The sequence below is a fragment of the Schistocerca serialis genome, chromosome 2 (assembly GCF_023864345.2).
Source record: "Schistocerca serialis cubense isolate TAMUIC-IGC-003099 chromosome 2, iqSchSeri2.2, whole genome shotgun sequence".
Lineage (NCBI taxonomy): Eukaryota > Metazoa > Arthropoda > Insecta > Orthoptera > Acrididae > Schistocerca > Schistocerca serialis.
Window position 1 is genome coordinate 166,583,865 of NC_064639.1, and position 27,452 is coordinate 166,611,316.

The following is a 27,452-nucleotide window of genomic DNA, read 5'->3' on the forward strand; positions in this document are numbered from 1 at the left end:
GCCGGCCGGAGTGGCCGAGCGGTTCTAGGCGCTTCAGTCTGGAACCGCGCTACCGCTACGGTCGCAGGTTCGAATCCTGCCTCGGGCATGGATGTGTGTGATGTCATTAGGTTAGTTAGGTTTAAGTAGTTCTAAGTTATAGGGGACTGATGACCTCAGAAGTTAAGTCCCCTAGTGCTCAGGGCCATTTGAACCAACTCATGTGATAATCAGCAGCGACGTGTTGGCGGAACGATGCACCATAACTGATTGACAGCAAAGACAGTGAGGTATTTATTTAGTTGATCGGATGTGATTATTTATCAAATGAAGACAGAAGTCTGTGAAAGAGTCCGCGATCATGTTATGGCACTTTGTTAAGAAAAATTGGGTGATATTATGCTGTCGAAAGCCACAACTTTAGTTCTGTTAATGTAGGACATGTAAATCATGGGGATACTAAGCGAAAAACTGTAGGATGCCAACGAGAGGGAAAGTTTAACTTAAAGGCTAGACAGTTTAGCCGAAGCGACTAGTACGAATGAGTTGAAGGACGAAAAACGGAGACTCAGAAGGCGCCTCCACAGAAACAAGAAGGTGATAAACACATTAGAGAGGGTTGTCAAGGAAGAGGAGGATGGCTCGAACAAGGTTTTTGAGAAATGATTTTATTGAAGCGTATCTCGTTAAACTAGATGCCGTCTACACCAATGATGAAGTAGTAGACACGAACGCCAATTAACAAGGCAATTTAGCAGCAGTGCAAGCTAATAACAACAAACCCACAGATACGAAAACTAAAAGCCTGTGTGATAGAGGCAGAAGAATCCATATGGGACGAATTAAGCGTAGCGGAACGCAAATATAACGAAGAAACGGATAATAGAATGGACTGCTCGAGTCAGCCACGACTTACAAGCCACTGAAGAGAAGCGATTCAAGTAAAAGTCACGTCGTCAGCATCGAAAGAATGCTGCGAAAAAAGCATGTTATCTCGGAAGGTGGACTTTCTAACGTCTAAATGGAGACGAAAGATAACAGGTAGGAATTAATCACGTTCTTTGCGTTGTAATATAAACGCGTGTTAAGTTGTAAGTAGCGATAACAAGAGTTTTGGTAGTAACTCAGGACGGCCCCCTTTATAGTTTATCAACTGAATTTTGAAAAAAGGATATTCTTTAATATCTACAAGGTGTATAACTTTGCTTCCGCCGTTTTTTCCCCAACATTTGAGGCTTTAATGAAACAAATTGGTTACACGTGTATCTATCATTCAAAGTATTTTCCATCGCTGACCACTACTTTCTCCCATCTTCCGGGCAGTGAACAAATCCCGCGTCGAAAAAATTATCTTTTGAAGCTATCCAAGAATCGATCCAATTTGTGACTTCTTCACGAGATCGGAAGTGTTGGTCAGCCATGCCATGCGCCATTGATCTAAACAGGAGATAGTCAGAGGGAGCAATGCGTTTCCAAGTACGTTTTGACCTCTTTTGCAACGTGGGATTGGGCGTTGTCGTGCTGCAAAATCACTTTATCGTGCCTCTCGCTGTACTGCGGCCGTTTGTCTTTTAATGCTCTGCTCAAACGCATTAATTGCGTTCGATAACGAGCACCTGTGATTGTTTCACTTGGTTTTAACACCTCATAGAACACGACGCCGAGCTGGTCCCACCAAATGCAGAGCCGTGAATATTCGGTTTGGCCGTCGGCGTGGAAGCATGGCCAGGATATTCCCATGATTTTTTGCGTTTAGGGTTATCGAACGAACCCATTTTTCGTCCCCGGTCACAATGCGATGCAGAAATCCCTTCCATTTTTGCCTCTGAAGCAACTGTTCACAAACACACAAACGCCGTTCAATGTCTCTTGATTTCAGCTCACAGGGGACCCAAATTCCTTCTTTCTGAATCATGCCCATAGCCTTGAGACGTTTTGAAACGGCTTGCTGTGTCACTCCCACTAATCGTGCCAATTCTTCTTGAGTTTGAAGCGAGTCTTCACTCAGCTATGTCTCCAATTCTGCAACATCGAAAACATTCTCTCTTCCACCACTATGCCGGTCTACGAATTTAAAATCACTGTTCTTGAAGCGTTGAAACCACTGACGACACGTCCTTTCACTAATAGCGTCCCTACCATGCGTACTCGAGAGCATTCTATGAGACTCAGCCGCTGTTTTCTTCATATTGAAACAAAACAGTAACATCTTCCGCAAATGACGAGAATTAGGCTCGTGAACTGATATTTTCAATCAAGATCACCTTTACGATGCAGACACAAATCGACTAATGTTTGAATGGGGTTATGTCGACCGAGGTCCAAGCTAACTGCCTGACGTCTGCGATCTGTTTCTTTCGACCGCTACTTAACGTTGTCGCCACCGATCGGCAAACGGCGGAAGCAACGTTGTGCACCTTTTAATATAACTTTCAGTGAAGCAAGTCTTTTCTGAACGTATTTGTCTGGCGTGTGGCCTTGTACGGAAGTGAAACTTTGACGATAGACAAGAAGAGAATAGTAGCTTTTGAAACGCGGTGATAGAGAAAAATGCTGAAGATTAGATGGGTTGACTGAGTACGTAACGAGGAGGTACTGAAGCAAATCGAGGTAAAAAGAAATTTATGGCGCAACTTGACTAAAATAAGTCATCGATCGTTAGGACACATCCTAAGGTAGGAAAGAATTGTCAGTTTGGCTGTGGAAGGAAATGTGGGGATTAAAAACTGTAGGAGGAAACCAAGAGATGAATAGAGTAGGCAGGTTCAAATGGATGCAGGCTGCAGTAATTATTCGGAGATGAAGAGACCTGCACGGGTTAGGTAGCATCGGGAGATGCATCACACCAGTCTTCGAACTAAGACTACAACAACACGATGAATGCCTCCACACGGTAATGGAGACGGAGAGAGAGTAACATTTACGTGTGCGTTGATTTTAATTTGGTAACGAACGGAAAAGGTGAAAGGTATGAGATTGTATGTATGCAACTATTTAGCGACAAGACTTTGTCTGTTGCTTTATTAAGCTTTGCTTGATCCATTTCTGTGAATCTGACAGTGGCGCGTGCCTGGCCATTTCCGTTGTGTATGTGTCTGTGTGTGAGTGTGTGTGTGTGTGTGTGTGTGTGTGTGTGTGTGTGTGTGTGATGTGTCTTGCACAGTTAACTTGCTTTACAGCCTGTGTACGTCTTTCAAGTGAAGTTCCGTTTAAATTAAGGAATACGAGGAAAGGAGGACTAAAAAAAAAAAATGGTTCAAATGACTCTGAGCACTATGGGACTTAACATAGGAGGTCATCAGTCCTCTAGACTTAGAACTACTTATGCCCGAGGCAGGATTCGAACCTGCGACCGTAGCAGCAGCGCGGTTCCGGACTGAAGCGCCTAGAAGCCCTCGGCCACCGCGGCCGGCAGGGAGGATTCACCGATTTAACTTTCTTTTCAGACAACCTGTTTGTTTAACAATATATTTCTATAAATTTGTTTTTTTTCCACAAAATGATAAAATTTGCTAATGAATAAGCTTTTGCAAGAGAAATCAAAACAACAAAAGATATTACAGTAATTTACAAGACGGCCGGACCTGCAGCCCACCCATTATCGGGTGAAACAGCGGCGTTTATTACCGTGCTGGACACAGTCTCTCTTATGAAACGCACTTCTGCAACACATGCAAATTGTATAAGCACCGTTGACGACAAGAGTGATTCAATTACTCAAAACAGATGACGTAACTTTTAACTTGAAAGCTATCGAAAGGTTCGGGTTTAAGATGCGTACCTGAGCTTAAAGGTTAAAAGGATTAGGAAACAATATGACAATGATAAGCCTTACTTCAAAGCAACCAACGTCTTACTTTCAATCGGCAACCCACGTGCGATTGGATCCCAAGCCGTCCGCCACGCGGGGTAGCCGTGCGGTCTGGGGCGCCTTGCCACGGTTCGCGCAGCTCCCCCCGTCGGAGGTTCAAGTCCTCCCTCGGGCACGGGTGTGAGTGTTGTCCTTAGTGTAAGTTAGTTTAAGTTACATTGAGAGTGTGTAAGCCTCAGGATCGATGACCTCAGCAGTTTGGTCCCATGAACTTACCACCAATTTCCAATTATTCCAACCCGCCCTTTCAACAGTTATTTTGACTAAAGCCTGGTGACAGTTGGCTGTTAATATTTTCATAGTTAATCCGATTATCAGTTAATAAGACCGCTCTGAAGGTACGTCTTAAAACATTACATGTCAACACTTATTACAAGACAACTCAAGCGGCGGAACCACAAGATCCAGCTAAAATACTCCAATAATGACCCGGTCTTTCAAACACAGCAACGCACAGCTTAGTACAAGAGGTTGTTCAGATTACAACTAAAGACTTAGAAATGTAATTATACGCAAAGAACTGAACCGGTTAACATCTAAATCTAACGACAAAGCCCCTGTTTTGTTTAACTGCAACCTGTGCCTTAGTACAATTGTTCCGACTGTATTTATGGCTAGAAGCTGATTCATTAGAACATTAATGATCGGGTATAAACCAAAAAGGAAAGACAATATATTAGGGAACAAATTTTCAAACGACAACTAGTGTCTTAGTACAATACCACAGCCTATATTTGCGACCGAAGAGCCGACCGAGTAAAGCTCTGAGGGTCGGGTACAAGCCAGAAAATAATTAGGAGGGCAGGTAGACAATGACACCAATTACCACGAGGATTACAGAATGTCACTCCCCTTGATCAGCAAGCAGTTCCATGGATCCACGGATGTATAGTTATGCTGAACGCTATTCAATTAAAGAGGAGTGGAGAACTGGTCACGTTATTTATTAGTAGGTTGTGAGAGACAGAAAAATATTGTAAAGCATTTTCGCGTCATACTAATGTTTTATTGTAAGATAAATGGTGAAGAAATTGCGTAGTATGTTTTGTTCTTGGTACTTCAGTGAGATGACGTAGTTTAACAGGCGGGAGAGTGCACTGTAGGAAACCACAGTCGAAGGTTCTGTTATCGATGCTATTGCTAGTATTGGGAGGTGCGTAAGTTCGTAGCGTTTTTCATAAGTTTAATAAACACAAGAGATACAAATAACAGAGACTTTAGTCATCAATAAAATATTCCCTTCCACTATTTACAACAGTCTTTGAAAGGTGGGTTGACTTTTGGATTCCGCGACTGTAGAAATCACTTAGTTTTAAGGTGAACAACTCATCGAGCCGTGTTTCATGCGGAAATGAAGTTGTTCAACAGAGAGCGGGAAAGTTGAAAATCTGAGGGCGCAGAATCAGGTGAATGAGGATGGGCCCGGAATGACTTCCCAACCAAACACCTGTACACCGTTTTTGTCCGTCTAGCAGAATGCGGACGGGCGTTATCATGGCGTAGTATCACGTCGCGAAGTCTTTCTGGTCGTTGTTCTTGGACTGCGTCTGCAAGATGTCCTTGCAGTTGACAATAAATTCCAGTAGTGATGGTTACATCCCGGGGAAGTAATTCGTAGTACATCACACCATCACTGTTCTACGAAATGCATAATATTATCTTTTGTGGATGCTGTGGTTGCTGCTTCGTTTGGGCTCGACCGTTCCTTTCGTTTCCTTTTGTTAGCATAAAGACACCATTTCTCGTGACCAGTAACCAAACAGGATAGGAATGGGCGATGTGATTAATGAGCCAGCTGAGGACGAGCAAGCAGAGATGCACGTATGAGCACCCGTTGTTTTTTGTGGTTTTGGCTTAAAGCATGCGGTAACCATAAACACGATCTTTGAACCTTCTCCAGTGCGTGGAAATATCACACGATGGCGGAATTATCTCATTTCATCACATTTGCCAGTTCTCGAGTACACTGACGTGGATCAGTGTGGTTTAATGTCGACATGGGTGTGTGTTGTTCTTACCATAACTTAGTCTGAGTATTGAGTAAGTCTAGGGAACGATGGCCTCAGCACTTTGGTCCCTTAGGAATTCACACACATTTGAACATTTTTTTGGGATTAATGTGTTTAAACGATCTTCATCAAACCCCGAAGATCTTCCTGAACATGGAGAGTCACTAAAGTCAAAATGATCCTCCTTAAAACGAAAGAAAAAAACCATTTTCTTGCCATATTCTGTCCAGCGGCATTATCTCTAAACACGGTGCAAATCCTTCTGCCTGTCTCCGCTGCCACAGAAGAATATGTCGAAAATGTCCACTTGGTGCTCCATTTTCTAGTGTCCACAACGTCACTCATTATCTCCAAATGACAAAAGGACAATATGCAAACATAAGTAGCAACAGCGAACTACAACTAAAAATGACAATCGATAAATAAACCCACAGAAAGCAGAATAGCGACAGGCAAAACAAAGCCGCTGCGAATATATTTTAATTTTCTTGTTTAAGTCCAAGACATTAGCAACTACAGCTCCGTGTTCTAGGACAACATTGATATTTTTGGCTTTATGTGTCCTTAATTTTATCACCTAGCAACAAGAAGAACAACACTGTTGTTAATTTTACGAGAAAAAGTATCTCAGATGAGGAAAATGAATAAGAGATGAGTGACTAGCTTCATTTGACCACAAAATGTTGATCTACATCGGAGAGAAACCTCCGTAATTACATTTGTAATGAAAATAATTTAGCGTCTTTATGATTACTATCTTATTCAGTTCACATGACACGTTTTAATTTAGGACTAATAGACTATTAAAGAAGGAATTCCATTTTTATTTACATAAAAAGATAAAATATAATTATGTAGAGGAGCGGAAGTTAAATTTTTTAAGGTCTTGCACATACTGCACGAGATTCGTCATTATTGGGATAATGTATGACTCAAATGGTCACAGTTGGCCACTTCCATCGGTAAGAATGTTGTTGTTGTTGTTGTGGTCTTCAGTCCAGAGACTGGTTTGATGCAGCTCTCCATGCTACTCTATCCTGTGCAAGGTTCTTAATCTCCCAGTACCTACTGCAACCTACATCCTTATGAATCTGTTTAGTGTATTCATCTCTTGGTCTCCCTCTACGATTTTTACCCTCCATGCTGCCCTCCAATACTAAATTGGTGATCCCTTGATGCCTCAGAATATGCCCTACCAACCGATCCCTTCTTTTAGTCAAGTAGTGCCACAAATTCCTTGCCATTGCCAGTCTACATTTTATATCCTCTCTACTTCGACCATCATCAGTTATTTTGCTCCCCAAATAGCAAAACTCATGTACTACTTTAAGTGTCTCATTTCCTAATCTAATTCCCGTAGCATCACCCGATTTAATTCGACTACATTCCATTATCCTCGTTTTGATTTTGTTGATGTTCATCTTATATCTTCCTTTCAAGACACTGTCCATTCCGTTCAGCTGCTCTTCCAAGTACTTTGCTGTCTCTGACAGAATTACAATGTCATCGGATAACCTCAAAGTTTTTATTTCTTCTCCATGAATTTTAATTCCTACTCCGAATTTTTCTCTTGTTTCCCTTACTGCTTGCTCAGTATACAGATTGAATAACATAGGGGGTAGGTTACAACCCTGTCTCACTCCCTTCCCAACAACTGCTTCCCTTTCATGCCCCTCGACTCTTATAACTGCCATCTGGTTTCTGTACAAATCGTAAATAGCCTTTTCTTCCCTGTATTTGATCCCTGTCACCTACAGAATTTTAGAGAGAGTATTCCAGTCAACATTATCGAAAGCCTTCTCTAAGTCTACAAATGCTAGAAACGCAGGTTTGCCTTTCCTTAATCTAAGATAAATCGTAGGGTCCGTATTGGCTCACGTGTTCCAACATTTCTACGGAATCCAAACTGATCCTCCCCGAGGTCGGCTTCTACTAGTTTTTCCATTCGTCTGTAAAGAATTCGTGTTAGCATTTTGCAGCCGTGGCTTATTAAACTGATAGTTCGGTAATTTTTACATCTGTCAACACCTGCTTCCTTTGGGACTGGAATAATTAAAAAAAAAATGGTTCAAATGGCTCTGAGCACTATGGGACTCAACTGCTGTGGTCATCAGTCCCCTAGAACTTAGAACTACTTAAACCTATCTAACCTAAGGACATCACACACACCCATGCCCGAGGCAGAATTCGAACCTGCGACCGTAGCAGCAGAGCGGCTCCGGACTGGAGCGCCTAGAACCGCACGGCCACCGCGGCCGGCTGGAATAATTATATTCTTCTTGAAGTCTGAGGGTGTTTCGCCTGTCTCATACATCTTGCTCACTAGATGGTAGAGTTTTGTTAGGCCTGGCTCTCCCAAGGCTGTCAGTAGTGCTAATGTAATGTTGTCTTCTCTTGGGGCCTTGTTTCGACTTAGGTCTTTCAGTGCTCTGTCAAACTCTTCACGCAGTGTCATATCTCCTACTTCATCTTCATCTACGTTCTCTTGCATTTCTGTAATATTGTTCTCAAGAACATCAGTCTTGTATAAACCCTCCGTATACTCCTTCCACTTTTCTGCTTTCCCTTCTTTGCTTAGAATTGGTTTTCCATCTGAGCCCTTGATACTCATGCAAGTGGTTCTCTTTTCTCCAAAGGTCTCTTTAATTTTCCTGTAGGCAGTATCTATCTTACCCCTGCCCCTGTAAATGTCTTGCAATTTATAACCTGGTTCCTGATCTCTGTCTTACCATGATATATATTCTACCTGAGACCTTCCAGTATCTCCAGGCTTCTTCCACGTATACAGCCTTCTTTTATGATTCTTGAACCAAGTGTTAACTGTGATTAAGTTACGCTCTGTGCAAAATTCTACCAGGCGACTTCCTCTTTCATTCCTTACTCCCATTCCATATCCACCTACTACGTTTCCCTCTCTTCCTTTTCCTACTATCGAGTTCCAGTCACCCATGACTATTAAATTTTCATCTCCCTTCACTATCTGCATTATTTCTTTTATCTCATCATACATATCATCAATCTCTTCGTCATCTGCGGAGCTAGTTGGCATAATAACTTGTACTACTGTGGTAGGTATGGGCTTCGTATCTATCTTGGCCAGAAAAATGCGTTCACTATGCCGTTTGTAGTAGCTTACCCGCATTCCTACTTTCATATTCATAATTAAACCTACTCCGGCATTACCCCTATTTGATTTTGTATTTATAACGCTGTTGTCTACTGACCAGAAGTCCTATTCCTCCTGCCACCGAACTTCACTAATTCCCACTATATCTAACTATAACCTATCCATTTCCCTTTTTAAATTTTCTCACCTACCTGTCCGATTAAGGGATCTGACATACCACGCTCCGATCCGTAGAACGCCAGTTTACTTTCTCCTGATAATAACGTCCACCTGAGTGGTCCCCGTCCGGAGATCCGAATGGGGGACTATTTTACCTCCGGAATATTTTACCCAAGAGGACGCCATCATCATTTAACCATACAGTAAAGCTGCATGCCCTCGGGAAAAATGGCGGCTGTAGTTTCGCTTTTCTTTCAGCCGTTCGCAGTACCACCACGGCAAGGCCGTTTTGGTTGGTGTTGCAAGGCCAGATCAGTCAATCATCCAGACTGTTGCCCCTGCAACTACTGAAAAGGCTGCTTCCCTTCTTCAGGAACCACACGTTTGTCTGGCTATCTGTATCGCTGAGGCACGGAAGCCTCCCCACCAACGGCAAGGTCCATAATTCATAGGGGGGAGGGAGAGGGGGGGGATAAGAATGTAGCTTATCGATTTGCGTAAGTGGCTGAGCCATGTTGTCATATATTGAGTACATGGAAAGAAAAGAAGTGAGACGAAACAGCTTGCTGTGGGAAGCTGAGTGTGGCATAAGGGAGGTGGGTAGAGTGGGATGTGACATAGAGAGAGAGGGGGGGGGGGGAGAGACAGAGAGAGAGAGAGAGAGAGAGAGAGATGGGGGGATGTGCTGTAAATGGTGAAGAGAGACTGTGTGCTTGTTGCAGCGTCTTCACAGACGAACGTGGCCATCAACTTGCGTCAGAGGAAATCTGGACTAGTCTGTGAATAACACCTATCGCCAGTTCAATTGCTGATTGAAATAGGAGCGGCAGAACTGAAGGGGTGCTGCGAGATACTGTCGTGTAGTCTGGGTCATAAGGTCCTTTCTCATAACCTCTTAGTTTGATCAGACACAGTGGCTCCAATAGCCCCTCTGAGATCGGCTTGCAGTGCTCTGGCGGTAGCCGTACGATGCCGAGGTGGCCAAAGCAGAGATCACAAGGGGTTGTAATGCGTCGGCGACCTTGCCCAGCTCCGTCTCCCTGTAGCTTGTGCACAACCAAGGAATGGCAAATGGAGGGACTATGGAATCTGCAGCAACACAGTGTAAGGTCCATTCTTCTTGATCAAACATACCGTCCTTGCAATTTATACTGCATTAAGATGTCGCACTCCACGTGCTCGGTTAAATACAACGTCCATAAATGAGAACTACCAACTGTGTACCTCACTAGAGAACACCGAAACACCGCCACTTACTTCCTTCTGAGGTGTCACCTGACAGTAAAATGTAACACAGCCGGTATATGACGGATGACTTTAGTTGTCGCACACGTTGAAAGCGAGGCTCTCAGGATGCAATAAGAACACAGGTACTGCCTGTATCAAAACAAATTTAGCATATCGGACGTTGAGACACGCGTCCGCCTAATTCTTCCGAGCAGTGTACATCGATCAGCCAGAAAATTATGACCACTGACCCACTGTCGATATAAACCAGTCCAGCAAATAGCAGCGTCGCCTGGCGAGGAATGACTGCTAATCAGACACACGCACGGAGCATGTGATATTAGTGAACGTGCTGTCGCTGAGTAGAATGGGGAAGGCGCGCGATCTATCTGAGTTTCACCGGGGCCAACTCGTGTTGGCCCGGAAGCTCGGCACGAGCATTTCGGAAACTACGCAACTAGTCGAGTGTTCGAGGAGTGCTGTGGTGAGTCTCTTAAATATGTGGCGAAACCAAGGTGAAACCATGTCCAGACCTCGTGGGGTTGGTTAGGCATCCGATTTATTGTCGGACGTCGTAGGCTGGTCACACTGGTACCATAAAACAGGACAGACGGCTTTCTGTGGCGGAACTAACATCAGACTTTAGCCCTGGACAAAGTACAAGTGTGTCTGAATATGTCCCAATGTAAACACCACGACATCAAAAATGGTTCAAATGGCTCTGAGCACTATGGGACTTAACATCTATGGTCATCAGTCCCCTAGAACTTAGAACTACTTAAACCTAACTAACCTAAGGACATCACACACATCCATGCCCGAGGCAGGATTCGAACCTGCGACCGAAGCAGTCCCGCGGTTCCGGACTGCGCGCCTAGAACCACTAGACCACCGCGACCGGCACCACGACATCGGCACTGGACGATTGCGAAGTGGGAGAGCGTTACATACTCTGATGAGTCCCGATATGTTCCTCATCGCGCCCATGGGAGTGCACGAATCTGTCGTCTTCCAGGGGAATTGATTCTTGATACCTAGACTGTTGGACGGAGAGAAGCTGGCAGCGGCTCCATTGTGCTCTGGGGAACATTTACGTGAGCTTCCAAGGGTCCAGTGGAGCTCGTGCAAGGCACTATGACGCCCAAGGAGTATGGTACACTGGTTGAAGACCACCTGCCCGCTTCATAACGATCAAGTTTCCCGACGGCAGTGCCATTTTTCAGCAAATAATGTGCCATGTCACAAGACCAGGAGTGTGATGGAGTTGTGGTGTCACCGCCAGACACCACACTTGCTAGGTGGTAGCCTTTAAATCGGCCGCGGTCCGTTAGTATACGTCGGACCCGCGTGTCGCCACTATCAGTGATTGCAGACCGAGCGCCGCCACACGGCAGGTCTAGAGAGACTTCCTAGCACTCGCCCCAGTTGTACAGCCGACTTTGCTAGCGATGGTTCACTGACAAATTACGCTCTCATTTGCCGAGACGATAGCTAGCATAGCCTTCAGCTACGTCATTTGCTACGACCTAGCAAGGCGCCATTACCAGTTACTATTGATGCTGTAAAACATGTACTGTCAAGAGCGATGTTCACCATTTATGGATTAAAGTTAAGTATTCCGCAGCTACGTCCTTTTTTTGCTAGTCTCATTTCCTTGACCTGTTCCAGACCTCAGGCGTGAGCTAAAACGCGTGCCTTTCGGCTTCCTCTCATAGTGGGTTGGCTGTCTTGCCAATCCACAACAGGAGTGGTTCAAGAAACACAGTGGCGAGGTCGCATTGATGTACTGCCCCCCAACTCGCCTGATCTGAACCCGATCGGACACATCAGGGATGTGACCGAACGTGGCGTCAGATCTCATCGCCCCACTCCCGGAAATTTACGGGAATTAACTGACTTGGGTGTGTGCAGATAAGGTGCCAACTCCCTCCAGCGACCTAACAAAACCTCACTGCTTCCATGCCACGACGCGTCGCTGCTGTTATCCGTGCCAAAGCTGGACGTACCGGCTACTAGCTAGGTGGTCATAATGTTCTGGCTGTGTTGCAACACGCAGTGACTTACATTTCTGGAATGAAGCTTGACGCCTATGGTTGCGCATATTAGTCTACATCTACATGATTACTCTGCTATTCACAATAAAGTGCCTGGTAGAGGGTTCAATGAACCACCTTCAAGCTGTCTCTCTACCGTTCCACTCTCGAACGGCTCGCAGGAAAAACGAGCACTTAAAATTCCATAGCCGGTATCTGATGTAGTTGAAAAGCATCTGTCAGAACTTGCAGTCAATAGTACGGTGATGGTGGTGAGATAGCTGAGGAAACAGAGACTCACCCTGGTTTGCGGCGCCACTTGTGGTCTAGTGCAGCTGCTACTCCGAGTCCAACAGTGCCCAGCAGGGACGCGAAGACGCCGGCCAGGGAGATCAGCTCTAGCACACCGGCGTGGTCGCCCCACTGCAGGTCGGTGTCTGTCACCAGCTGCGCGAAGTGTGTCAGGTGCCAGCACCGGCACACGTCGATCACCTAACGGAGCAGACGATGAGAAAGAACAGACTTCATATTGCTACGAGCCATCACATTTTCTAACTAATTTCTTGGCGGACATTAGGGACCTCTGTAATGTTTCTAAATTGAATCATACAAACTGGACAAACTTAATATGTCTAAGTAAACAATTTTTAATATAAAGAGTTGCAAGTTTTAAAAAAGTTTTTATTTGTTGTAAGAAAAAGTCCCCGATGTAAAAAGTACTTTGCAGTGTTTCAGGTCTCGGGAAGTAAAGATTTCCAAAGAGAGTATCACGATCCAGTCTCCAGAAACAGGGAGCTTTCCACCTTGGAAATGTTAAAGATTTTCTTACTGTGGAAAATCTGTTTCCAAGAAGAGACAAAAAGACAAAAAAGTTGCTCTAAATGGGGAGGAAGCGTCATCTGAGAAAGGTCTTCAGCAAACTGTAGAGGGAGACTGGGATACATCTACAAGTAATCGAGGATGTAGGTTGCAAGTGCTACTCTGAGAGGAAGAGGTTGACACAGGAGAGGAATTCGTGGCGGGCCACATCAAACCAGCCACAAAATTCATGCCTAAAAAAAAAAAAAGTTCCATCCACTCCTGTAATACAAAGAGGGGCAGTGATGCTGAGAGCACGATAAACTGCCCAGACCTGGCCACGACGGTACAGTGTACAGCTGCCGAAGTCCCAGGCGTTCGTCGTCAAGTTCCAGATGCCGCATCGCCGCCGCACGCCACGTACTCGAGGCTTCAGAAAGACATCTACGTATTTTGCGGGTAACGAAGAGTTCCAAGTCTCCACCTAGAAGAACAGAGCAGCACTTCATTAAAAGGATATAGTGCAGTTTAGTAAGTGAACGCATCAGTCGATAAAGAAACCTGCGGTGGATGCTTAGGGATTTTAAGTCAACTTATTATGGATTAATCTGAAAGTTTTTTAACCACCTTTTTTTGGGTAGCTACTGCATTTTAAGAAGACCAGAGACTGCTAATTGTAAAAACAAGCGTATTCGATATTCAGTACAACGCATGTAGAGACTTGCAAAGTGCCGCCTTCGCGCCCGGAATGCTTGCTTAGACGTGCAAAGGGACGAAATACGACTTGCGCTGTGCTTGCAAGCTTCACTAATATATATACAAATGCCAAGGATAAAACGTTACTCATTTGTTTCCGGAATTTTGAGCATAAAAGTGTGAGTTCATCGATGTCAGTGTTTGCCAGTGCCGAAAAAAGTAAGTACCTGCCGATTTGTTATTCGTATTTTTATTTTATATTTTAATCATATCATATTTGTTATATTTGCGTGTAGAAATTACGTAACAAAAATTCAATACTGAGAGGAGCGGTTATTCGATACTTCTATAAAAGACCAAAAAGCCCAGAAAGATTGAATTTTTAGTACTCTTTACTATAAAAATATTTATTTGCGCGACAGTGGCGATTCATTAAAAGAGAGACGTATGACTGACCTGCATGTTTGTACATATTTCAGTGTCCTCGTAACTGCTAATGCTAAACGACAAAAATATTTGGAAATGTATTAAAACGTAATTAATGAAAAAATATTTTATATTACAATAAAACAGATTGGCAATCACAGAAAACAGAAGAAAGTAGACTGAATTTCATTACAGTTAGAAAACTGGTAGATAAAAATATAAAAAGGATTAAGAAGACACATGAAAACAAAACTCTCCTCCAAATTGATGAAGAATTTGCTAAAAACAACACAAGGAGCTTTTACAGAACTTTCAAATAAAGGTTATCAAGATACAAAGCACCCACCCTCCAATTTCGAGATGTAAATGGGACCATCGCTCACAACAACACGGAAAACTGCAAAATACTAGCAGGCTACTTTGAGAAACTCTTGAATTGTGAACCCATCCTTGAAAAATTTGAATCCATTCCAAACAACCGTGAAAAGCCGGATTCAGAACCACCGACGACTGAAGAACTACAGAAGGTCATCTCAGAACTTAAAAACAACAAGGCGTCCGGAGAAAATCAAATAGTGACCGAACTATGGAAAAAGGCTGACAAAAATGCAGTTACATCCCTAAAGTGTGTTTTCGATCAAATCTGGAAAGAAGAAGAGATCCCCGCAGAATGGAGAACAGCTCTCATCCACCCTATCCACAAGAAAGGTTTGAAGACAGACCCCAAAAATTACAGAGGAATATCACTGCTGGATATAACGTACAAGATTCTTTCTAAAGTCCTTTTGAACAGGGCAGAGCCGCAATTGGATCCGCAAATCGGGGAATACCAGGGAGGTTTTAGAAAGGGTAGATCATGTTCCGAACAAATACTAAACCTCAAAAACATCATGGCTTACCAAAAATCAAGGGCAAAGACGTACGTAATCTCCTTCATTGATTTCAAAAAAGCATATGATTCGATTGATAGAGAATCTCTGTTATCAGTCCTGGAAGAAATGGGTTTGGATAAGAAAACAACTAATATTATAAAAGAGACCCTTACAAATACATTTTCGAAAGTTAAATTTATGGGCGAACTATCGGAACCCTTTGAAATAAAAATGGGAGTGCGACAAGGCGATGGGCTCTCACCGTTGCTGTTCAATTGTGCTCTTGAGAAAGTAGTCAGAGAATGGAACACAAATATTAAGAGTGGTATAAGACTGGGTTGCAAAAAGAAGAATCTTAAAGTAAATTGCATTGCTTTTGCAGATGATATGGCCCTGTTTGCTGAAACAATGGAAGAAGCACGGGAGCAAATCCTTGAACTAAAGAAACAAGCAGCTAAAATTGGTCTTCACATCTCCTCTGAAAAAACTAAGATATTGACAAACATCAAGCACTCATGTAAATACCTCAAAGTTCAAGAACAGAAGATTGAAATAGTAGAAGAATTCAAATATCTCGGAGAATGGATTACTTGGAATGCTGGGGAAAGCAAAGCAATGGAATCCAGAAAAAATAAACTTGAATTGGCCTTCCAACTAACAAAAAATACATACAACAAAAAATCCCTTTCATGGGGGTCCAAAATTACACATTACAAGACAGTGATTAAGCCAGAAGCACTGTATGCAGCAGAAACACTTAACATGAATTTCAAATGCTAAATGGAGAAACTTGAGATAAAGGAAAGAAAAATTTTAAGAAAAATCATTGGGCCAAAATTTCAAGACATAAGATTATATACATCAAAAATGAAACTCTCTACAAGAAAATTGAAAACCTTTCAGATTCTATGCGAAAAAGGAGAATAAATTTTTATGGTCATCTTCTCAGAATGAATTCCAACAGATTAACTAAACAAATCTTTGATTTCTTCCGTAACCGAAAAACGAAGCCCGACTGGTTTAAAGAAACTGAGAAAGACCTAGTGGAATTAAATATTTCAGAAAATTCACTTATTGATCGAACTGCTAAATTAATTACTAAAGATGAAAACATAAGGTTCCAAGACAAATCCACACAAAAGTCCAAATCCTTCATCTCGGAAGAAGAGAGGAGAAGAAGATCAGAAAGAATGAAGAAATACTGGGCCCTAACAAAAGAACAACACACAAAGAAATGATTGATCCAGCGTACCCCAAAGAGGGTGAAACGAAAGAAGAAGAAGAAGAAAACAGATTCAGCCTTTTTGTGAAAACCTCTGTATGGGTGTTAAAGCACAAGTGCAACGTAACCCATGTTCCTGCTATTAGCAGACGCGAAGACTAAGCTCGTTAACGAATGCCCCGCCAGGTGGAGTATTTCCACGAACGAGCGTCTCTCCCACCAGTGGAGTGAAGTGAGAAACGCTGAAGTGTCGCGCTACGGGAAAGCGACCCACCTTATTCTTCCGCTCTTTTATTTTTTGACATGCGAGACAACATTATCGTGGTTGACGAACGCATTGGTCTCGGGAATTAGGTATATATGATCTTTAATCATTAATTAAAAACCGGCTATTTAATCTCGTGGCTCCTAAAACTTCGACGATTAAACAATGGGTCTTGGTAGTTTATTGGTATTAATAATTAAAAAGTTTTAGTGTCGTCACCAACTTACTAACAAAAAGAAAGGAGCAGACTGAACATCACAGAACGAGGAGATCTGAGGTTATTCCTTACAAAACTGAATCCTAATATTGATAATTATTTGCCGATTCAACAAGTACATCCGTCTCATTAAAATTATGAATATTTTTTTAAATTGTTTACTTCCATTTTAGAGTTGATTGTTGATGTTTTGTCGATTGCTGAATAGTACGTTATCAGTGTTTATTTTTAATCATATTAAGTACATAATCATAAATATTATTTTAATAAATAGGACACAAGAAAATGTGCTGTTTTTCTTTTTATTTTTACCACTCCAAATATAGGGTTGGGATTCGACCGTGACAGTTTTTAGGAGTTTTGGGAATACAGTAAAAATGTAGCAGTAGGAGGTTTACCGAAAACAGTAAAACTTTGAAAATGGTCTACGAGAAAAAAAATTTGGGGACCTCTGCTCTAACCCATGAGTAGCGCTGATCGCTAGCTTTCTAGTAACCTTGACGACATCATTCCAGCAGGAGCTTTTATACAGGATATCCCACCGACTTTTCGATTTCGTATACTTTCGACAAGAAACAAAATATGAAAAATGCAATTCGCTACGGATGCACCTATAATAGGAGCTCACACAATGGGCAGGAATACACAATCCTTACAAGTAAACAAACATCACTTTCAACACAAAGTTACGTTTTGTTAAACAGCTTTTTTTTTTTTTAGTGAAATGGAAACTACAACTACAAGCTTCACTGCTCTAAACGCTATAGCGGCTATACCTTCTGGATGACTCAGACTTGAAATAATGGAAACGGTGCGACAGTTTCTACCGTAATGCAGTAATGCTGTAATGTGGGTTAAGTGCACTGTCTGAACCTGCTGCAGGCAACCCTTTCTGTGTGCATTGCACTAGGAACTGTGTGGCCGTTGGCATCGTTTAAAGCCTATGTATTTCAGACGATAAGAGGTTTAGAACAGTGAAAACTAGTCTATTTGTCTAGTTTTCATTTCCGGAGAAAACCGTGCATGCCGGCCGCGGTGGTCTAGCGGTTCTGGCGCTGCAGTCCGGAACCGCGGGACTGCTGCGGTCGCAGGTTCGAATCCTGCCTCGGGAATGGGTGTGTGTGATGTCCTTAGGTTAGTTAGGTTTAAGTAGTTCTAAGTTCTAGGGGACTTATGACCTAAGATGTTGAGTCCCATAGTGGTCAGAGCCATTTTGAACCAAAACCGTGCATGTGTCATAAAATAAATAAAACTTCCCTTTGCGTTGAAAGTAATGTTTGTTTACATTCATTGATTGTGTATTCCTGACGATTGTGTGAGCCTCTGACGTAGATGTATCCATGGCCAATAGTATTGTTCACATTTAATGGGCTCTGAAATAGATGAGGTGGCAGAGTTATACGGGCCACCTCAAAAGCACTCAGCAAGGGACTCAATTTTGCAGTGACTCCCAGAAGCGTACCTGTTGCAGCCTTCATTAGTTCAGTTGAGCAAGTCGTCAACACGATACCTTTCAACGTGTCTGAAGAGATCCGCAGGGCGACCTGCAGGGCACTCACCAGGACGAAGCCTCCCAAATTCAACATCTCGAGCGAGGAGAGGGTGGCACTCAGGCAGCTATGGGAGGATGACAGCGTTGTAGTTCTGCAGCTGATAAGGGTAACTCCACGGTCTTCTTAAACAAGTTGGAGTATGATGGGAAGGTGCAACAACTTCTGGAAGACACTGCTTACAAACCACTAGATGGTGACCCCACTGACAAGGTGGACAAGAAGACTCGGAAGTTGCTGAAGGAGACAGGTCTACCTAAACAGGTCATCAAGAAGCTTCATCCCAAAGCACCTGTACCACCCAGACTCTATGGACTCCCCAAGGTCCACAAGGAGGGGGTCCCTTTCCGAGCTATTGTCAGTAACATCGGCGCAGCAACATACCTCACTGCACAATACCTGAAAAAGATATTGGCACCATATGTGGGCAAACGTGAACACCACATTCGGAACTTGGAGGACTACCTATAACGGCTAAGGCAGCTTCACACCATGGAATCTGACATCATGGTCAGTTTCGATGTCGTGTCGCTTTTCACACGAGTGCCACTCACCGATTCACTCAATATCATTGGAGAGAAGTTCGATGGTGCCCTGCTCGACCTTTTCAAGAATATACTGACCTCAACATATTTTCTTTACATGGGTCAAATTTATGAGCAAACAGAAGGAGTGGCAATGGGCAGCCCTTTATCACCAGTGGTAGCCAACCTTTTCATGGAAAGGTACGAAGAGGAGGCACTTGCATCAGCCACTTACCAACCCAAGTGCTTTCTCAGATATGTCAATGACACTTTTGTCATTTGGCCCCATGGCAGGGAGAAGCTAGATGACTTTTTGAAACATCTAAATTCACGCCAACCAAGTATAAAATTTACTATGGAGCTAGAGAAGGATGGACAGCTCCCATTCTTGGATGTCCTGGTCAGGAGGAAGGCAGATGGCACTCTGGGGAACAGTGTGTATCGTAAGTCCACCCACACTGACTTATACCTTCAAGCTACGGGCACAGGAGAATGGAGTCTTGAAAACATTAGTTCACAGGGCTTGGGCTCTGTCAGATACGGAAAGTCTGGCCACAGAGATAGAACATCTACAGCTGGTGTTCAACAGAAATGGATACTCCTCCACAGACATCCATAGGGCACTTCCTGCTGCCAGCCAACCACAGAGTCCAGAAGAGGAGCCAGAGGAGGCGAAGAAGGTGGCATACCTGCCATAAGCTGGACCTATTTCTGCAAAGATCAGCAGAACTCTTTCAAAATATGATATAAAGAGTATCTTCTGTCCATCCTCCAAAATTGGGAGAATGCTAGGGACTGTGAAGGACAACCTGGGGCTACGTAAACCACACATTTACAACATCCCGTGCCAGTGTGGAAAGTCATACATTGGCCAGACAACCAGGACGGCAGACATCAGGTGCAAAGAACACCAGAGGCACACCAGACTCGGACAGGCAACCAAATCTGCCAAAGTGGAGCACTGTCTGGAGCTCGGTCACTCAATGGACTACAACAACACCAAAATTGTGACACAGATGCCAAGATTTTGGGACAGTGTCATAAAGAAGGCCATCTAGGTCAAGGTCACAGACAACCTAATAAACCGAGACAGCGGTTACAACCTCAGCTCGGCGTGGAGCCCGGCTCTGAAGCTTATCAGGGCCCAAAGAAAGGAACCAAGAAACTCCTGAAGAAGTAGTAACACCGCAGGAGCAGCGCCAGGCAGACCGCAAACGCAACTCCCAACGCGGGACGGGCGCGGACGACCGTCGGAACACCAGGGAAGGGCCAAAACCTCAGGAGCAGCACCAGGCGGGCGCGGACCGCGAACGGAATGCCCAACACAGGACGGGCCTCAGAGAGCTGCCACAGATGGCGACAAAGTCGGGCGAGGACGTCCGAGGGAGCACCGCGGAAGAGACAACACTTTACAAGCAGCATCACGCGGGCGCGGACGGCAAAGGGAGCACCCAGCGCCCTCTGGGCATAAATACTGGATAAGATCCTCCAATACGGCAGTCTCGGGTAGCACCTGATGAAGGCAACGAGTTACGTGGCCGAAAAATTGTGCCAGAGCGACAGAAACACGCGGCAGTAGACCCGATAATTCCACATGTCAAGATCTCGCCAGGAAAGCCTGAAGAGTTACAGCAAAGTTTTTATTTCTTCCCCATGGATTTTAATTCCTGATCCAAATTTTTCTTTTGTTTCCTTTACTGCTTGCTCAATATACAGATTGAGTAACATCAGGGATAGGCTACATCCCCATCTCACTCCCTTCCCAACCACTGTTTCCCTTTCATGCCCCTCAGCTCTTACAACTGCCATCTGGTTTCTGTACAAATTGTAAATAGCCTTTCGTTCCCTTTATTTGACTCCTACCACCTTCAGAATTTAAAGAGAGTATTCCAGTCAACATTGTCAAAAGCCTTCTCTACGTCTACAAATGCTAGAAACGTAGGTTTGCCTTCCCTTAATCTATCTTCTAAGATATGTCGTAGGGTCAGTATTGCCTCACGTGTTCCAACATTTCTACGGAATCCAAACTGATCTTCCCCGAGATCGGATTCTACCAGTTTTTCCATTCGTCTCTAAGGAATTCGAGTTAATATTTTGCAGCCGTGACTTATTAAATTGATAGTTCAGTAATTTTCACACCTGTTAACAGCTGCTTTCTTTGGGATTGGAATTATTATATTCTTCTTGAAGTCTGAGGGTATTTCGTCTGTCTCGTAAATCTTGCTTTTCAGATGGTAGAGTTTTGTCAGGACTAGCTCTCCCAAGGCTATCAGTACTTCTTCTAATGTTATCTACTCCTAGGGCCTTGTTTCGACTCATTTCATCTTCCTGTACGTCTTCTTCCATTTCCATAATATCTCCCTCAAGTACGTCGCCCTTGTATAGACCCTCTATATATTCCTTCCACCTTTCTGCTTTCCCTTCTTTGCTTAGAACTTTGTTTCCATCTGAGCTCTTGGTATCCATACAAGTGGTTCTCTTTTCTCCAAAGGTCTTTTCAATTTTCCTATAGGCAGTATCTATCTTACCCCTAGTGATATATGCCTCTACATCTTTACATTTGTCCTCTAGTCATCCTTTCTTAGCCACTTTGCACTTCTTGTCGATCTCATTTTTGAGGCTTTTGTAATCCTTCTTGCCTATTTCATTTATTGTATTTTTATACACTCCTGGAAATGGAAAAAAGAACACATTGACACCGGTGTGTCAGACCCACCATACTTGCTCCGGACACTGCGAGAGGGCTGTACAAGCAATGATCACACGCACGGCACAGCGGACACACCAGGAACCGCGGTGTTGGCCGTCGAATGGCGCTAGCTGCGCAGCATTTGTGCACCGCCGCCGTCAGTGTCAGCCAGTTTGCCGTGGCATACGGAGCTCCATCGCAGTCTTTAACACTGGTAGCATGCCGCGACAGCGTGGACGTGAACCGTATGTGCAGTTGACGGACTTTGAGCGAGGGCGTATAGTGGGCATGCGGGAGGCCGGGTGGACGTACCGCCGAATTGCTCAACACGTGGGGCGTGAGGTCTCCACAGTACATCGATGTTGTCGCCAGTGGTCGGCGGAAGGTGCACGTGCCCGTCGACCTGGGACCGGACCGCAGCGACGCACGGATGCACACCAAGACCGTAGGATCCTACGCAGTGCCGTAGGGGACCGCACCGCCACTTCCCAGCAAATTAGGGACACTGTTGCTCCTGGGGTATCGGCGAGGACCATTCGCAACAGTCTCCATGAAGCTGGGCTACGGTCCCGCACACCGTTAGGCCGTCTTCCGCTCACGCCCCAACATCGTGCAGCCCGCCTCCAGTGGTGTCGCGACAGGCGTGAATGGAGGGACGAATGGAGACGTGTCATCTTCAGCGATGAGAGTCGCTTCTGCCTTGGTGCCAATGATGGTCGTATGCGTGTTTGGCGCCGTGTAGGTGAGCGCCACAATCAGGACTGCATACGACCGAGGCACACAGGGCCAACACCCGGCATCATGGCGTGGGGAGCGATCTCCTACACTGGCCGTACACCACTGGTGATCGTCGAGGGGACACTGAATAGTGCACGGTACATTCAAACCGTCATCGAACCCATCGTTCTACCATTCCTAGAACGGCAAGGGAACTTGCTGTTCCAACAGGACAATGCACGTCCGCATGTATCCCGTGCCACCCAACGTGCTCTAGAAGGTGTAAGTCAACTACCCTGGCCAGCAAGATCTCCGGATCTGTCCCCCATTGAGCATGTTTGGGACTGGATGAAGCGTCGTCTCACGCGGTCTGCACGTCCAGCACGAACGCTGGTCCAACTGAGGTGCCAGGTGGAAATGGCATGGCAAGCCGTTCCACAGGACTACATCCAGCATCTCTACGATCGTCTCCATGGGAGAATAGCAGCCTGCATTGCTGCGAAAGGTGGATATACACTGTACTAGTGCCGACATTGTGCATGCTCTGTTGCCTGTGTCTATGTGCCTGTGGTTCTGTCAGTGTGATCATGTGATGTATCTGACCCCAGGAATGTGTCAATAAAGTTTCCCCTTCCTGGGACAATGAATTCACGGTGTTCTTATTTCAATTTCCAGGAGTGTATTTTCTCGTTTCATCGATTAAGTTCAATATCTCTTCTGTTACCTAACCTACTTGCCCGCGTCTTTTTACCTACTTGATCCTCTGCTGCCTTTACTATTTGATCTCTCAAAGCTACCCATTCTTCTGGTACTGTATTTCTTTCCCCCGTTCTTGTCAATCGTTCCCTAATGCTCTCTCTCAAACTCTCTACAACCTCTGGTTCTTTTAGTTTATCCAGACCCCATTCCCACCTTTTCGCAGTTTCTTCAGTTTTTATCTACAGTTCATAAACAATAGTTTGTGGTCATGTGTGGAAATGTCTTACAATTTAAAACCTGGTTCAGAAATCTCTGTCTTAGCATTATATAATTTGTCTGAAACCTTCCAGTGTTTCCAGGCCTCTTCCACGTATACAGCCTTCTTTCATGATTTTTAAACCAAGTGTTAGCTATGATTAAGTTATGCTCTGTGCAAAATTCTACCAGGTGGCTTCCTCTTTCATTCCTTACCGCCATTCCATATTCACCTACAACTTTTGCTTCTCTTCCTTTTCTTACTATCCAATTCCAGTCACCCATGACTATTAATTTTCGTCTCCCTTCACTATCTGAATAATTTCTTTTATCTGACTATACATTTCTGCAATCTCTTTGTCGTCTGCGGAGCTAGTTGGCATATAAACCTGTACTATTGTGGAAGGTGTGGGCTTTGTGTTTATCTTGGCTACAATAATGCGCTCACCACGCTGTTCGTAATAGTTTACCAGCGCTTGTATTTTTTATTCTTTTCTAAACCTATTCCTGTATTACCCCTATTTGATTTTGTATTTTTAGCCCTGTATTCACCTGACCAAAAGTCTTGTTCCTCCTGCCACAGAAGTTTACTAATTCCCACTATATCTAACTTTACCCTACCCATTTCCCTTTTTAGATTTTCTAACCTACCTACTCGATTAAGGGATCTGACATTCCACACACCCATCCGTAGAACGCCAGTTTGCTTTCTCCTGATAACGACGTCCTCCTGAGTATTCCCCGCCCGGAGATCTGAATGGGGGGGGGGGGGGACTATTTTACCCCTGGAATATTTTACCCAAGAGGATGTCATCACCATTTAACCTTACAGTAAAGCTGCATGCCCTCGGGAAAAATTACGGCTTTCAGCCGTTCGCAGTACCAGCCAGCAAGGCCGTTTTGGTTAATGTTACAAGGATAGATAAGTCAATAACCCAGACTGTTGCCCCTGCAACTACTGGAAATATTGCTGCCCCTCTTCAGGAACCACACGTTCGTCTGACCTCTCAACAGGTACCCCTCCGTTGTGGTTGCACCTACGGTATGACTATCTGTATCGCTGAGGCACGCAAGCCTCCCCACCAGCGGCAAGATCCATGGTTCATGGGGGGCGTGAAATCCCGACTTCATCACTACCTCGGAGATGCCGTGTCGCATCGCTCGTGCGCCGACTATAAAACCACGTTCAAACTCCCTTAAACTCTCGATAACTTACCGTTGTAGCAGCAGTAACCCATATCGTACGTGCGCTTGACACATGATGTGTTGGGAGAAGAGCCAACACCGTGTAGCTAGAGGAGGCCGAAATGCACGCGTTTAAGCTCACGCAAACTGGCGTGAGGTCTGGAACAGGACAATGTAATTAATATAGCCGATAAGGTACGTTGTTGCTGGAATACTTAACTTTAATCCATAATTGGAGAACATCGCTCTTGATGAAGCATAATTACAAAAATGGTTCAAATGGCTCTGAGCACTATGGGACTCAACAGCTGTGGTCATCAGTCCCCTAGAACTTAGAACTACTTAAACTTAACTAACCTAAGGACATCACACACATCCATGCCCGAGGCAGGATGCGAACCTGCGACCGTAGCAGTCGCGCTGTTCCGGACTGCGCGCCTAGAACCGCGAGACCACCGCGGCCGGCCATAATTACAATCTCAATATAAACTGGTAATGGCGCCTTGCTAGGTCGTAGCAAATGACGTAGCTGAAGGCTATGCTAACTATCGTCTCGGCAAATGAGAGCGTATTTGTCAGTGTAACATCGCTAGCAAAGTCTTCTGTACAACTGGGGCGAGTGCTAGGACGTCTCTCTAGACCTGCCGTGTGGCGGCGCTCGGTCTGCAATCACAGACAGTGACGACACGCGGGTCCGACGTATACTATCGGACCGCAGCCGATTTAAAGGCTACCACCTAGCAAGTGTGGTGTCTGGCGGTGACACAACAACACATGTTGTCTTATATAGGCGTCCCCGAGCTCAGCGCCGTATTCTGCCTGTTTACATATCTCTGTATTTGAATACACATACCTATACCAGTTTCTTTGGCGCTTTAGTATATTATGCGGTGTCTGTTGTTTCGTACATGTCCGAAAGAACAGACAACATTTTTGACTCAGCAGCCACCACGAATTAAGACACAAATAAATTATAGATATTGGCTACGAGTGGGAACGGATGTAAATGAATGGGGAAAGTTAAAGTTTTTGCCTGAGCACGATTCATACCTGGGTCTCCTACTTACTAGGAAGTCGCTCTAGCCGCGCGGTCTTGGGCGACTTGTCACGGTCCGTGCGGCTCAACCCGTCGGGGGTTCGAGTCCTCCCTCAGGCATGGGTGTGTCTTTTGCCCATAGCGTAAGTTAGTTTAAGTTCGATTAAGTAATGTGTAAGCTTAGGGACCAATGACCTAAGCAGTTTAGTCCCATAAGATTTTGTCACAATAAAGCAGTCGCTCTGACTACGAAGCCATCCAGACACAGTAGTCATGACAGTTTCACTGAGTACTCTGGCACACCTCCCGTCAGACGTAAGTTATTAACTTATCCACACACTACATATATATAGTGCCGCTTGCCAATTATCCTCGTTACTGGCGATATTTCGCCGTTTCGCGTAAGAGTTCGAGCCTGGTGTGCATGTGCTCTGAAGAGATCTTTGCTTCTTCGCCATCATTATAGATATGTGGTGTCTGTTCTTTTGGACAGGTCTTTAGATGGCTTAGTGGTCAGAGCAGATGTCGAATTAAACAGCAAACCCGGATTCGAATCCTGATCCATCATAAATTTTCAAATTTTCCCATTTATTTACATCGATGCCCACTCTGTCTGTAATTTATTTGTGTCTTAATTCATAGTCGTTGCTGGATCAAAAATGTTTTTCGCTTTTTCGTTTTTTTTTTTTTGGACATGTGCGAAAGAACAGACATCGTATATATATACCATCTTTGTTATATCATTAATCATCATTAATCATCTTTGTTATATCATTAACAATGGTGTTGGCTGAAGAGCGGGGTATTGCCCCGCTGAAAGCCCATTCCCACCAATATGCGGCACGGGGGATGAAACAACAGTGAAGAAAAAAAGGCCCCCGGATCTCTGTCATGTTCTGGTTCTGCTCTTGTATCGTTACTTTTACGCAGTCTTGCTTGGTTTCAGATATTGCTACGTCTGGGCCCTCGATCTGGTTTATATTAAGGCGTGTTGACCTGTTGTTTGTCCATCGCTGTTCGTGTGTTTCGACTAATCCATCGACGCCCTCGGCCGATCGTACAGCGTCTCCTAGCCGAGTCATATTCTGGTTACTATACATGTAATAGTCACCTCTGAAATACAACTGCAGGATTCCCGCAAGGCTCTGACATGGCACCCAAACTCTACTAAATGTACAAAAACGATACTTTGTAGCAAACTAGCCAGTCTGGCGTCTTTGCAGATGGTATAGGTACTTACAGGAGTAGTTAGTATCTGATGTAAATGACAAGAAAATTACAGGAGCACTTGGAGGAAGTTCATTACTGGGCACTCACCTGTATAACCACTATAAATTCAGCTAAAAATCAAGCAATCCTGTTCATAACCAAATCAATACCCCATGACGCCACACTCTCACTCAATGGGATTGAAATCCCAGTGTTAGATATTTATTTGTAATTACGAACTCCTGTTTAACTTTCAAGAAACATGCAGTATACACCTGCAATAGAGAACAAGAACTCACTCATAAAAGAAAATGGCTTTCAATGAACTTGAAGATCAAACTATCAAGCGCGATCCTCCTGCCAATTATCAGTTACAGAGCGTACATCTGCGCACTGACTGCGGATACAAACATCAAGAGCATTCAGACGTTGCAAAACAGATTCTTCCATACAGAGACTGCACCCCGCTTCCGTTCCAACACTGATATCTTCCGAAAATACTTAAAATTATCCTACACAAAACTTCGGTCTTATACAATAGAACAGCAGCCATTCCTCACACGCTAATACCAAAACTAGGAACCATCCCATTACATCCCAGGAACAAATTTCAACGAATACTGCTTAATTGGCAATTCAATTTGTAATATGTACATATTAAGGCTGCCCAGTCCTTCAGAAGTTAGA

At 44.3% G+C, this 27,452-nt stretch overlaps 1 protein-coding gene across 1 annotated transcript in view; it reads right to left on the reverse strand.

The window, feature by feature from the left end:
- Positions 1–27,452, reverse strand: part of LOC126456876 (uncharacterized) — a 288,788-nt gene that overhangs the window by 93,232 nt on the left and 168,104 nt on the right. Inside the window, exons 8-9 of the mRNA XM_050092697.1 lie at positions 13,538–13,687; positions 12,707–12,897 (exon numbers count right to left, since the gene is read on the reverse strand). Coding sequence (XP_049948654.1) covers positions 12,707–12,897; positions 13,538–13,687 — 341 coding nt within the window. The remainder of the gene's footprint in view (positions 1–12,706; positions 12,898–13,537; positions 13,688–27,452) is intronic.